The sequence below is a fragment of the Panthera uncia genome, chromosome E1, assembly GCF_023721935.1.
Source record: "Panthera uncia isolate 11264 chromosome E1, Puncia_PCG_1.0, whole genome shotgun sequence".
NCBI classification, from domain to species: domain Eukaryota; kingdom Metazoa; phylum Chordata; class Mammalia; order Carnivora; family Felidae; genus Panthera; species Panthera uncia.
The window spans coordinates 44,182,865-44,197,190 of record NC_064814.1 but is presented as its reverse complement, the minus strand read 5'-3'; the positions used below and the strand labels follow the sequence as shown (position 1 = coordinate 44,197,190).

Sequence of the window (14,326 nt, the reverse complement as noted above, 5' to 3'; positions counted from 1 at the left end):
CCCTTTGTCACAAGCTACCTTGTGTCACGAGTTACAGTTCTCCAAAACTGCAAGTCCTCCTCCCTGTGAGCGACTCAAGAGCAGGGGCTGTTTCTCAGGCATTTCGATTATTGTTTTGCTTCTTACTTTCCCCAGAGCCCAGCACAGCCCTCCAAGCCCCTTTGTCGCAGCTCTTGTTAACTAAGAGTCTGCTTAGCAATAATTCCTCTCATCATGGAGGGCTCAGTGTAAACCTCGCCTCCTCTAAGCGCCTTCCCTGACCACCCCATTAATGTCACCCGCCACTGCCCACAGTCACCGTGTTCAGCCTCTCCAGAACGTTTATCACTACTTGAAGTTATTTCTGTGTTTGTTTATACTCCACTCCCTCACTCTGAACAAGGGAAGGACCTGGTTTTTCTAGGTCACCCCCCGTGTCCCAAGTGCTGAGAGAAAGGCCCAGGACAGGGCCAGGAGCTCAATCAGTATTTACTGAGTGAATTCACTAGTTGTCCCAACTAGACTTCAGGCTCCCAGAGGGCATGGTTCGGTTACTTTCTGGAGAGAACTAGCACATGGCGATTGTTAAACAACTATTCACTGCTATTATGTAGGAGAAAAAGCCCTCTACTGAAGGGTCAGGGGATCAGGGTCCAGTTCAACTTGGACTTCGGGTGGTAATATCTCTTCTCTTGGCCTTCCTTCAAGGGGCTTGGATTTCTGGGGCAATCCACGCACCTACTTTAGGATTTGATGAACGAGTGGCCAACATGGGCAATACTCAGAGCTGTCCTGGGGTACGAGTCACGGCTTGACAGCAATATGCCACCTACTCCACCCTCCCTTCCCAAATCCGTACAGTGGCGGCCCACCCACCATCACCTGGCTGTCCCTCAAGTCCAACCGTGGAGTCATTATCTTCTGCTGTGCAAATCTACCTTTCTGGTATTCTTCTAAAGACAGTACTGCCCACCCAGGCTCCCAGGCCAGAAACCTGGGTGGTTTTCTTCCTTTCTCCCTCAGCCAATTAGTCAACAAGCCTTGCTGATATTACCTCTTGAGCTGCTTCCCTCCACTGCCCTTTCCCATTGCTGTCATCTTCACCTGGACTTCTGCAGAGGCCTCCTTACTGGTCACCCTGCCTCTGCTCTGGCCCCCGCCATCCCCTCTCCACCCACTGCTCAGAGTGAGCCTCCGAACACCAAACCTGCTTAAAACCCCTAAAAGGCCCCAGCCCCCTTAGGATGGACTCCAAACAACTTATTATCACCTGTCAGGAACTGCATTATCTGCCCCCAACCCTCTCCGCACTCTGCCTGGTAAACTCTCCCTTTCCAAGCTCTCTGCAGACCTCAGCTTAGAACTTCCTCTTCCAGGGAGTGCCTCTTCCACCGAGATGGTGGAGAGGAGTGTGAGGGGGACCTGGCTCATTCCATAGAGCATGTGCCTCTTGATCTCAGGGTCGTGAGTTTGAGCCCCACGTTGGGTGTGGAGATTCCTTTATATAGATACAAAAAAAAAAAAAAAATCTTAAAAACAAAGTGAAAAAACAAACAAACAAACCCTCTTCTTCCAGGAAAATTTTGAGGACTGTACCTCCAGTGTAATCCCATCAAGCTTGTGTTTCACTATTCACGGGCCTTTTCTCATTTCTGCTCGGTTCATTCTCTCAAAAAAAAGCACAGGTTTTGGCACACAGCAGGTACTCTGCAAACACTTATTGGATGAATGACATCACACTAAGACTGTTAGGTGAAAATCTCCATCACATGCTCTCTATGCACTTGAACAAGTCATTCATTCACTTTTGAGCAATTCCTTTAGCCTCTGCCTCCTCCTCCTCCTCACCTGTAAATGCGGACAGTAATGGTAACTTTTTCCGGTAGAGTTGTTGTGAGGAGTCAAGCACTTGGAACAGCAGTTGCATGTAAATTTGGCTATTTTTAATATTTTCTTGGCACAACTGTTTCCTTGATCTCAACCCACCCCGCTGAGGGGGGCCAAACGTACAGGTGCAAAACAGTCACACCTAGGTCCCCACGCGACACCTTGATGTCCGCTTCGCCTACTGCTCTGGGCGGGCGGCGGGGAGCTCTTGACCCCCGCTGGGGGCCCACCTCGGAAGAGGACGCAGACGCCGAGGCCCACTTAAGGATGGAGGGGGCGGGCCCGAGAAGGCTCCGCCTTCGCGCTGAGGTCAGCGCGCACCGCTGCGTGTGACGCTCTGGTTGCTGCAGAGACGCCCCGCCCCCGCGCGGCGCTGCGGAACCGGAGCTCCGGGCGGCGTCGGCAGCGGCGCGGGAGGCGGCAAGGCCGGGGCGGCAGAAGCCGGCGCGGCGACCGCAGCGAGAGCGGCGGGGACGGAGCAGACCACGACGAAGGCGCGCAGGCAGCAGGGCCGGGCCGGGCCACGGGGAGAGCGGCCGCCGGGAAGCGGGCGGGAGGCCGGGCGGGCAGCGGGCAGCCGCCGAGCTGCGGAGCGACATGGTGCTGCTCAAGGAGTAGTGAGTGTCCGGCGCGCCGTGCGGAAGCGGGGAGGAAGGGAAAGTCGGGGATGACGACCAGGGAGCCTGATGGCTTGGCGGAGTGGATGCAGCGACCGGACGGGGATGGGGAGCAATGGATGGGCTGTTGGGCGGCCCAGCAGGGGCTGAGGGGACCGTGAGGGCCGGAAAGGGCCTGAGGTGGGGCCAACGGGGATAGAGAGATACGGACAGCTCCTGAGGTGGGGCCTGAGGGACAGTGAGGGCCGAATAGGCCTGAGAGAAGAGGCCAAAGGGACAATGAGGGCTGGACAGGGCCAGAGATGGGGTCAAGGGGACAGCGAGAGCCAGCAGGGCATGAGGAGGGGCTTGAGGGGATGGAGATGCGTGGTGGCCCTACAGTGGGGGCAGAGGGACGAAGGGGCCCGCCAGAACTACAGGAGTGGCCGCGGGGACTGGCGGGAGAAGGAGGAGTAGGCTTCAGGGGCTGAGGAACAGTTAAGACAGCTTCAGGAATGGAGCCGAGATGGTGGAGAGGAGCGTGAGGGGGACCTGGAGTATGAGGAGTGGCCGCCTTAGGCATGGGGAGGATTGTAAGGAAGTGCACACAGGGAAAGGTGCAGGGAGTTAGGGCCAGGCTTGGGTGACAGAGGAAGGGTCTAAGAAGATTGCAGAGGGCACTGGTGGCGTGACATGGTGCCTAAGTGGTAGGTGCAGGGGAGGAGGTACTTGGAAAGAAGCTTAGGATGTTTGCTTGGGACTTGGGGGACACTTGGGGAAGGCATCCAGAAAATATTGGGGAGGAGCTGGTTTGTGGGGGTTATAGTGCTGGAGAGGGCTGGGATGTTACCCCGGTAGAGGACAGTTTGGAGAGGGAGTAGGTTTGTGAATGTATGTAATAAATAAACGTATTGGAGTAGGGGTTAGGGGGCAGGGGCAGCCTGTCTCTAGGGCAGTCTCAGTCTTGGTGCAAAGAGGGAAATTGCTTTGAGAAATTAAGGAGGTTCCCATAAAGCCATTACTTGAGGAAAGACAGTGAAGGGTGAAGGAGTTCTCAACTAGTGACTGGGGTGGAAAACTAGTGACTTCTGGTAGGTGTTGCAGGCAGAAGGCTTGCTCCTGAAATCCAGGGGATTGGATGACAGGTGGGGATGTGTAGATGGCTAAATCTTTCAAACACTAGATGACCCATCACTGAAGCTCATGGTTCCAAGTAAACATTTGAGGACTTCCTCCCTGCCCCCAAAGAGGAGAGATTGAATGTGTGTGTGCAGAATTTACGGTGAAACTGTGATTCCCTGGAGAAGAGGGTGGGTGGGCAGCATTGGGTCAGAAGCCCAGGAAATCCAGAAGGGGGAGATGTCCCCATAGAGAGCAACTGGTGGAACTCAGTTGGTAGCCAGGCAGGTGTGCAGAGGGCTGCTTCCATTCTGTCATTGAAAGCACTTTGCCCCATCCCATATGGCTTGCTCCTTGGAGGTGTTTAGGACATTTAGGACATAGTGTGGCGCTTTGGTTAACAAAGGGAGCAGAGACCCAAGCTGTCGTCCCAGCTGGACACCTCATCTGAACAGCATTTTTTGGAGCCCCTCCACCTCTAGTTCTTGACATCCAGTCTGATGTTGATCCAGCCAGAGCTTGGAGCTTGGTATGGTGAGGAGGAAGAACCTTGGGATACCAATGGGAGGAGAGCATGGTGCACTTTGGCTTTTAACCTCGACCGTCCAGAAAACAGGCTTTTCCCATCCCATCCCATTCTCCTGGTCTTTTTATCTCTTCCCAAGTGAATTCCAGAGTCTGTAGAAACCTGTAGTTTTGTGAAGAAGGTCAGGCAGGGAAGGGACCTTCAGAAGAGATCTGAGTGAGTTTTGAAGAAAGGGCCTTCCTCCCCAGTCTTTGTTCTTCTACCCTTGAAGCCTACCAGGGAAAGGTCCAAGGTGCCGGGGCTGCAGAGCCTGCCTGGCATCTGCGTTTCCTTCCGGCCTGACTTGTGCCCCGCATGTGCTCCGGCGAGTGTGTGCGTCCTGGGTCAGGGGCCGAGGTGGGGGGCATCCGAGACACTTGGCCGTGGCTGCAGTGCTGCAGCTCTGGGAAGGGTGGAAGTGAAGGTCACACTGAAGTGAGCACAGCTCCAGTCTCAGCCCAGCACTGCCCCTGTGGCCCTATCCTTTGGAATTGCACCCAATTGCTGCTAAAGTGGTTTTGCTCCTGAGGAGCCAGGGAGAGACGTCCGGGTGTGCGGCTGTCACGTAAGGCAGCCTCAGAGCATCCCGTCAGGAGCTGGGGGAGACTTGGTGCCTACCCAGGGTCTGGCGGTTTCCCTGGTGATTTTTCTGACACTTCCTCTAACAGGATTCTCCTGGATTTGATTTCTGCAAATTCTTGGATGTGATTCTTACTGCTGTTCTTGCAGATAAAAGGCGTATTGTTTTCTAGGAAGTTTCTTCCAAGGGTGCAGAAATTGTGGCCTCCACGTTGAAAGTATTTTTCTGCGCTGTCGGCTTTCTCTAATGGGAGGAGGGCATTCGCGGCAGCATCCAGTAACCTGCAGGATTTGTGTTATTTGAGTCATTCTGGAGGAGGGGGTTAGCAGGCAGTAAGCACTTGAAGCCCCTTTTGTTTTTCCTGCTCCTTTTCTGCCCCGCACCTTGCCTTCAGTGTGATGTTTTTCTCAGACCCCTGTGTGCTTCTTGCTACCTGGGGGACCTTTGTGGATTTGGAAAATAGTGAGCGGACTGTTTAGCAGCCTGGAGCACAGATCCCAGTTGTCGGGAGCACAGATCCCAGTTGTCGGAAGCACTGCCTAGGAAGGAGAACATAGCAGCTCACGCTTCGCCAAGCGTGCGAGGTGCAGGAGGCTCCAGGGCGTTCCAACTGGGGTCTGGGCACTGAGAACCTGAGCTCGGGAGCGGGCCTCGTTTGTATGAATACAACCAAGTGTTTTGGTCTCACCTCTCTGACCTCGCAGCTTTCAGCTGGGGCTTGGCTGTTGCTCTGCCACTAGCCCTCGCACCTCTGTGGAATGCTGACGGGTGTGCGACCTGGCTGGGCATGACTTGTTGGGCATGGCTTGTTGGCACCTCCAACAATCAGTGGTCGTTAAGAAGGAGAAGAAGTAAAAGGAAACTGTCAATTGGGGTGCCTTTGGACAGCTTCTGGAGTTTAAGACACAAGTCGAGTGTCCTCTCTTGGTGACTTTGTGATAGTAGCTTGTATTGCAATATCCTGCCTCAGAGCAGAGATGGTTGGTGTGTGCTCTTGGGGTGATTAAGCTTTGAAGGAGCTTGGTCCCTTCCTAGCTTTCTACCTTGAGGGCCATCGTCAGGACGTTGGGCCCGTAGAGATGAAATCCCCAGGGCCCGAGTCTTCAGGTCTGACTCCTCATCTTGGCTTCAGAGTTTGCGGGGGTGGGGAGGGGGGGGTCCTCGTTTGGCTGGGAAAGATATCAGTGGGGGAAAGGGAGAAGAAGACAGCTCCAAATGTGAGTCAGAGGCCTGCGAAGTAGCCCGTAGGGGGACAGGCTTGCACTGAATCACAGGTTCTAAGTTGGGGCTGAAGGGCACAGACGATCCTGCCTCATAGCACTCAGGGGGCCATTCTCTGCTGGGTTTTCGGCAGTGAGCATATGCCATGTGCAACAGAACATTTAAGACTGTTCTACAGTGGTGCTGTAATGGCCTTGGGTAGCATTCAGGCCTGAAGTTGATACTGTTTTCCCTCTCTTGTAGCCGAGTCATCCTGCCTGTGTCTGTAGATGAGGTAAGTTTTTTTTTTTCCTTTTTATTCATAGTTTCTTTTTATTCATATAATTGCCTGCGACCATTAGCTACGTTGGGCTACAAGTGGCCCACACTCTTGGTGTGGTTTTCATGGTTGTTCTAACTTAGAGATACTCAGTATCTGATGAGAATTTTCCTAGTGGCACCTTTAGTCGAAGGAGGGCACCTATTTTGTATATCTGCAACCTGCCTCAAGCTGTCGGCATGCTAGGTAACTTTGAACGGAGACTTTGGATAGAGACTAAACCAGCCCCGTTTACCTGCTAAGACTGTGCCTGTTGGGGGACATCTTATTGAGGGGACTGAGTGTGTGAGGGGATTTCTGGGCCCTCCAGCACTTGACTGGGAAGCGTGCACGGCCCTCTGTCTGGTTGTGCAACAAACCAGTAGGGCAGGAAATCTCCAAGGCCCTCCCTAGCCATGCTCTAGGTGACCGCTGGGAAGACCAAGGCCCCGAACCCTTTTACGGAGGGCAAGGAATAACAAATGGGCTTGGCTTGCCCTCTGTCCTTTTATGGTTTTAGGCCCAACGTCCCTGTGTATGGGGATCTGGCAGGACTTGCCCCAAGAAGGTTCATAGGCCATGCTGACTCAGAATCGTGTCTTGGACAGCAGAAAACTGTCATAGAGCCTCCCTTGTTCCATCCTTTCTTTGAATCTCCTCCACTGTCTTCTCCTGTTGCAGCCTGGTCTTTGCACCCCCCAGCTTCTAGCCAGGCTCCAGTTTGGGTGAAGTGTGTCAGCCAGCGCGGTGCCCTCAGTCACTGTCTTTCCTGTGGTGTCAGCATGAAGCTCCTGTGATAACTTACACTCTGTTCCAAATATGAAATGGACCTTTGAAAAATGAAATCAGGCCAACAGAGCCTGCAGCACACTTTAGATGAGACAGATATCCAAGCTTCTTGGACCCAAAGGGGGTGGGTAGCCATCGGCCCCCTAGAGGATCGTCTCCAGTGGTGGGCTGTAATCTGATAAGAGCTGTGGAGACCTGGGGGTGGGAGCCAGAGGTGGTCCTCGAACATGCTCTGGGAGCTCTAGGAAAGGAGCTTGAGAGAAACCAGACTGGGGATGCAGGGCAAAGGGCATGGAAAGGATAGATGCTCCTATCCCTGGAAGCACCTGACGTGTACTTGGGGCCTGGGAACCCTGTGCTTAGGCTGACAGGTGTTGGGCTTGGGGGGCTCCTGTTAACCCACCTCCTTGGGGGCTTTGCCGTCTTTGTGAAAAATAAAAGTGATGATTTTCCAAATCAGGAGGCCAAGCAGGAAGGCTCGGCCTGTCCCTTACCCTGAAACTCAGCTCTTGGGAGTCCAGTAACCCTCTCTTTGCTGTACAGGATGATCCCACCCCCCCCCCCACCCCCGTCAGGAAGATGTCCCCCAGGAACTCCGGAGTACCTCAGTGTAGCATTTAGGGGTAAAATGGGTCTTTTCACAGGGAGTATCTTGATAGAACAAGGATGGGAATATTTGTGAGAAGTGTGGCCAACCCGGGAGAGCCAGCACTGTTCAGGAGCACCTATTGGCTACTCTGCAGCAAGGCTGGAGGTGACTTAGGATGGGGCCAGGAGTGGAGGGAAAGAGGAACTCACCTGGAGATCATCTGCAATTGGCAGTTTTTAGCTTGTGATTTTTTTTTTTTTTTCAGCACTGAGGAAGTGATGGGGCAGGTTGAACAGAGCCTAAAGTCTAAGCAGAAGCTTGGGAAGTAAGCTCTGCTAAGGATTCATCTGTCCGCCTGGGAATGGTCAGCCTTTTCTTAGCTAGAAACCACTGATGAGAAAGCAAGTACATGGCTTGGGTAGGGTGAAGCAGGTGCTGCTTCTCTAAGATTTTTTGTTTTTAAGTAACCTCTGTGGCCCTAGTGTGGGTCTTGAACTTATAACCCCAAGATCAAGAATCCCTTGCTCCACCATCTGAGCCAGCAGGCACCCTGGAGCTGCTTTTCTGATGGCTTAAACCTTAGTTCCAGAGATCAGAAAATCTTGAATGGGGAAGCCAAAGAAGAAACAAGTAATGATCAACCTTTTCAGTCTTTATCAATAGACCCATCATGACTCTTGGTTCCCATGGGAACAGCCCAGCATCATATGACTGTTGGATTTATTTCCTAATTGGAGGCCTTGATTTGAGGCCCTCGTGGCTTTCTTTCCTTTTTTTTTTTTAAAGTTTATTTATTTATGTAAGTGATCTGTATAGCCAACGTGGAGCTTAACTCAAGGCCTCAGGATCAAGAATTGCATGCTCTTGTGACTGAGCCAGCCAGGCACCCTTCCTCGGGGCTTTCTGTTGTAGGTTGGGGAAGAGAAGAAGGAGAAAAGAGAAGGCCATGTCTTTATAACGATCCTGATGGTGTGAATCAATATTTTGGGGCAGAATTAGTTTCTATCTGGCCAGAGCCTTTGGGTTAACACTGCACAGGGTTTCTAGGCCTTCTGCGGAGAAAGCCCTGGATGTTTGACAAGGGTGTGTCCACTGGTGGTTCCTGGCTTAGATAGGCCCACCCTCTTCCCTGTGGGCAGGGCTGTTTTACTTCCCATTTCCAGAAATGCATGTTACCATCCGCCTGTGGTACCTGGCCTGACACAGTCACGTGGATGGGGCCAACAGCTGTGCTGTTTTTCATGATAATATTGCCTGTCAGTGTTTCAGGCCCACCCACTGCATGTTCCTGGGCTCCCACTCCCAGGTTGCCTAAGTGGTAGAGTCTGTTTTTCTTAGCTGAGTGTCTTAGTTCTTTGGGACAAGGGCAGGCCTCATTGTCCTAGGCCTGAGGAGGCTGGACTCCTCAGATGGATAAGGGTTTTTTATCTGATTTAATGGTCTGCCCGCCACCCCCACCCCCATCTGAGTGTGGCTGCTTTCCACTTTCCGAAGGTGTGGCGCCACTTTGCCAAAGGGAACCCTCTGGCATGAAAAGTGTCCCTCACTTGTAGCTTCTGAAGGCCAGTCTTACTTAACCCCTTTGGATTAACAGAACGGCCTTCACTTGTCTCATTGGGATTAAAGGATCAGAATATCAAGAGAGATTAAAGGGGGAAGATGCCGGCCCAACAGACTGATCCTCTTAGAGCCTGCCCTCTGGTTCCTGTATCTGATGAGGAACCAAATGAAGGGGATTAGTGTCTGCGTGGGGGCACCTCCCCAAGCAGCGCCACCAGCCACCAGCCCTGTCCCCTCCACCAGGCCCTTTCTTCAGCCTGTCCTTCAGGATTGCTGAGTCAGTGGTTAGATGTTACTATGACTCTTCTCTGAAACAATTAATGCTCCTTCTTAGGAACCCCTGTTTTAGCCCAACCCGGACCCACTTGAGGGGGTGGACTTGGAAAGGCACAGAGACAGCTTGGTGTTCCACGGGGGCACTGAGGCAGCACTGATGTTGTTCAGGATTAGCAAGGTCAAGGTGACTGGCTCTGTCCCAGATGTTTCTCTCTATGGGATTAACTGAGCCTTGATCACTTGCTTGGGCCTTTCTTTGGCATTTTATACTGGGTTTTTACTTTGGAAGTTAGGCCTCTAGCCGTTTGTCCTAGTGTGCTGCCTCCCCCAGACTCTGCCCAGAAATTTCCCTGCAGTGCTTCATTCTGAAGCTGCCTGGTAGAGCGGGCTTCCAAGTTTGAGGGGAAGTAGCCCTGGAAGCTGCCTCTGCTCCTTGCTGTTGCAGGGAGTGGGTTAAGTGGCAGCTGCTCAGAGACGCAGCCTCTCTCTTTTAATCTCGAAGGGAGGGAACCCCTTGTCTATCTCTCCTGGGTGTAAAAGGAGTCTGGGGAGCAACGTAGAGGGTGAGGAAAACCTTTATACCTGCAGTGTGATTACGTACCTTTTTTTCTCATCCTCCCTGAATAGTTGTTCCTGGTGGCACTGGCAGTAAGAGGGAAAATGCATCCTCCGGTATAGACATAACTTCCTGCATTAACTACTGCCATTCATTCTTTTTGCCTTATTTTTCCCTCCAAACAGCTTCACTCAGAAGGTTGCAGAAGGGCCAGGTCTGGGCAATGCCCAGGTCACTGGCCATAACACTGGGTTGTCCTGAGGGGGTCAGAGGAGGCCGGTAACCTTGACTGGTGACTTGATAGGGTGGCAGATGACCAAATAAAGGAAAACCAGGTTCTTGCCATCTAGTAAAGGCACACACCGTGGGGTCGGAATCTCTGTCATCCAGTATGGGAAGCAGGCCACTTGCCCCAGCGCTACCAGGAATCTGGAAAGCATCAGGAGGTTTGGTCGCCTGTAAAACTGTTCTCTGAGCTGCTGGCAGGGTGACGAGCTGCCCGACACTGGAGAAAAAACAGGTAGATGAGTCAGTTTACAGCGGAGGTTGTGGACTTCTCAGAGCACTGGGGCAACTTTCTTTGACAAGAAGTCCTGTGTTAGGATCTGTTTGAATGAATGGGGTGAAGAGATTCTAGCGGCCGACCCAGATCTGGTTTTAGGGTCTTAATACCAGAGGCAGGTTCAGGGAAGAAGCTGCCTTGGACTCTGTAATCTGGTTCCTGGATAGTGGTGTGAAGTTAAGTATATTTACCTGGCTCCTTCAGCCTTGCTGGAAGATGGGAAAATGGAAGGATGAAACGAAACACATCTGATAGCTAAAGAGAGGCCACGGAGCAGCGTTCTTAGTCGCTGTGGGTGGATTTGGGCAAGGTCCCAGTGGAACTGCAGAATGAGGTCCTGGATGCAGGGGAATCCCAGAGTGATCTCACTGGACAGTTCCTGGCAACTGGACTCTGTGCGCCTGTCGAGAAGACTCTGCACTGACAATGACTCCTGTCTCTCTGTTGCTCTAGTACCAAGTAGGGCAGCTGTATTCTGTGGCCGAGGCCAGTAAAAACGAAACGGGTGGTGGTGAAGGCGTGGAGGTGCTGGTGAACGAGCCCTACGAGAAGGATGGCGAGAAAGGCCAGTACACACACAAGATCTACCACCTACAGAGGTATGTGGCCGAGCAGCAGGGCCGGGAGGCAGTCAGGGATCGAAACAGAGATAGTGGATCGCTGGGGTTTTGTTCCGGGTTCTCGGCTGGTTACGCGGGTTGCTTCACCTGTGGGAGTGGGTGTAAAGGACACTTCTTTGCTCATTTAAAGGTTTTTTTAGTTTATTTTAAATTTATTTTTTAGATTTTTTTTTTTTTTTAATACTTTCCCCGCCAGGTTCCTCGTCCCTAGAGGTGGTAGTGTTTAGTTTCTTGGAGGCTGTTCCATGGTCTGTGAGTATAGGGGTGTGTGTGTGTGTGTGTGTGTGTGTGTGTGTGTGTGTATGGGTGTTCCATTTCCTTTATTGTTCTCTCATCCATGGGATCGAACTATACGTACAGATATGGACTCGGAGCTTTTGTTACTTGTCATATCATAGCTGTCTTTGGCTGTCAGCATATTCAACCCTGTTCTTTTAGAGAGCACAGTGTTAGGTCATACAGATGTGCTATAGTCTGCTTCACCAGTCCTCCCCTGCTGGACGGACAGTCATCCTTCCCAGATGTTACACAGATCTTTTGCTGCACTTATGTGTATAAATCTATAGTACATGCTCCTAAAAGTGAAATTGGGGGCAGGTAGTATTTTAAATTCTGATATTGGGGAATTGGTTACTAGAGAACTTGAAGCACCTCTTTTTGGATCAAAGGCATACATATTTAATTAAAAGAAATTTTTTTTTCTTTTTTTAACATTTATTTATTTTTGAGACAGAGAGAGACAGAGCGTGAACAGGGGAGGGGCAGAGAGAGAGGGAGACACAGAATCCAAAGCAGGCTCCAGGCTCTGAGCCATCAGCCCAGAGCCTGACGCGGGGCTCGAACTCACAGACTGCGAGATCGTGACCTGAGCCGAAGTCGGATGCTCAACTGACTGAGCCACCCAGGCGCCCCTAAAAGAAATTTTTTTTAATGTTTACTTATTTTTGAGAGAGAGAGAGAGAGAGAGAGAGAGAGAGACAGACAGAGTGTGAGCTGGGGAGGGGCAGAGAGAGGGAAACCCAGAATCCGAAACAGGCTCCAGGCTCTGAGCTGTCAGCACAGAGCCCGAAGCAGGGCTCGAACCCACGCACTGTGAGATCATGACCTGAGCCGAAGTCGGACGCTTAACCGACTGAGCCACCCAGGTGCCCCAAAGGCATAAGTAAACGTGAGTCTGAGGGGTGCCTGGGTGGCTCAGTGGGTTAAGCGCCAGACTTAGCTCAGGTCATGATCTCACAGTGCATGGGTTTGAGCCCCACGTCCAAATTTGTGCTGACAGCTCAGAGCTTGGAGCCTGCTTCTGATTCTGGGTCTCCCCTCTGTCTGCCCCTCCCCAGCTTACATGCTGTCTGTCTGTCTCTCAAAACTAAATGAACATTAAAAAAATAAATAAAAATAAAAGTGAGTCTTATTTGTATACCAAAATCCATAGCAAATCACATAGATTTGCTGAATCATATATTTCAGTAAACAGTCATATTTCAGTAAACTCTAAGCTGACCCAAAGGGCACTGAAAGCCATGGTAAACATACACCAGCTTGAATGGAAGTTGAACAAAGCTAGTTTTAGAAACTATCCAGTACTGGAAAAAATAAATCTTATCTATGCCTTTTTTCCCCCCAAATCTATGTTTTTTAACTGTGGTAAAATACACAAAACACAAAATTCACCATTTTTAAGTTCAGTGGCAATAAGTACATTTACATTGCCATGAAACGTAAACCGGAATCTTCATTTCCAGTCGCTGAACTGACCAGACATGAAATCAATTTCATTTTCGTCTGGTGAAATCCCTGACTTAATGTAGTCTGATGCTCTGGAGATGTAAAAGTGCTAGCCCAGAGCGGTCCAGGATTTTGTGAGTGCTGGAACCAGGAAGAGAGCAACACTGTAAAGTGGGGAAATCTCGCCACGGTCCCATTTCCTTGCCGTTGTCTTCTTTCTCCTCCATGTCTCCTCTTCGTCGTCTTCCATCCCTACTCAGTTGACTGCCAACCAGTCCTTACTGAGACATTCGCCGTTGGTTAGGATAAGACTCAGGATATGCCTTCCCCATAGCGTCTCTGTGTTTTCCTAAAGAGGACTTTGCAGAGAGAGTGAGGTTGGGAGAAGAGACCAGCTGGTGTCTTACGACTCAGTTGGTCCAACCAAAGTGTCAGAGGGGAGATCTGCACATGTGGAGGGTGGGACACGTCTTACTCTCTTCCTTAAAAGAGAGGGGGTAAACTTTGGGCTGCCACCACCACTCTTGACTTAACTTCAACTGCAAAAACCAGATGGAAACCAACAGTGCTGAATCCCGTGACCACCTTCCCTCATGAGGATCAAAGCCTTCCTGTCAGCCGTCTGGTTGCCCTGGTCAGAAATATGGGCTGCCCACTACCTTCTTCCTCGTCCCTCATATCACATCATGTCCTTTTGACTCCATCTCCTTAGTACCTCCAGCATTTCCATTGCCTTCCATCATCTCTTGCCAGCCATCATCATCTCTTACTACAGCGCCTCCTAACTGTTCTCCCTGCTTTCCATTTCTCTGCTTCCAGTGTTCTGTCCAAAGATAGATCTGTTGCTCCCCAGCTTAAAAGCTCTGGATGGGGACACCTAGGTGGCTCAGTTGGTTGAGCGTCCAACTTTGGCTCAGGTCATGATCTCACAGATTGTGAGTTCGAGCCCCATATTGGGCTCACTGTTGTTAACCTGTCAGCACAGAGCCCACTTTGGATCCTCTGTCTCCCTCTCTCTGTCCCTCCCCTGCTTGTGCTCTCCAAAAAATAAATAAATAAATAAATATTAAAAAAAAAAAAAAAAAAGTTCTGGATGGCTTCCCTATGCCCGAAAGTATGGATAAAGTCCATACTCCTTGATGTAACTTACAAGATCTTTTATGATCAGATTTTGCATCTTTTCTTTTCTTTTCTTTTTCATGTTTATTTATTTTTGAAGAGACAGAGACAGAGCATGAGTTGGGGAGGGGCAGAGAGAGAGGGAAACAGAGAATCCCAAGCAGGCTCCAGACTCTGAGCTGTCAGCACAGGGCCTGACGTGGGGCTCGAACTCATGAACCGTGGGATCATGACCTGAGCCAAAGTCGGCCGCTCAACTGACTGAGCCACCCAGGCACCCCATCA

At 51.1% G+C, this 14,326-nt stretch overlaps 1 protein-coding gene across 1 annotated transcript in view; it reads left to right on the top strand.

Moving 5' to 3' along the window:
* The first annotated feature begins 2,209 nt into the window (after window positions 1-2,209).
* Window positions 2,210-14,326, top strand: part of PITPNA (phosphatidylinositol transfer protein alpha) — a 41,653-nt gene continuing 29,536 nt past the window's right edge. Inside the window, exons 1-3 of the mRNA XM_049636739.1 lie at window positions 2,210-2,483; window positions 6,191-6,221; window positions 11,031-11,176. Coding sequence (XP_049492696.1) covers window positions 2,464-2,483; window positions 6,191-6,221; window positions 11,031-11,176 — 197 coding nt within the window. The 5' untranslated portion in view covers window positions 2,210-2,463. The remainder of the gene's footprint in view (window positions 2,484-6,190; window positions 6,222-11,030; window positions 11,177-14,326) is intronic.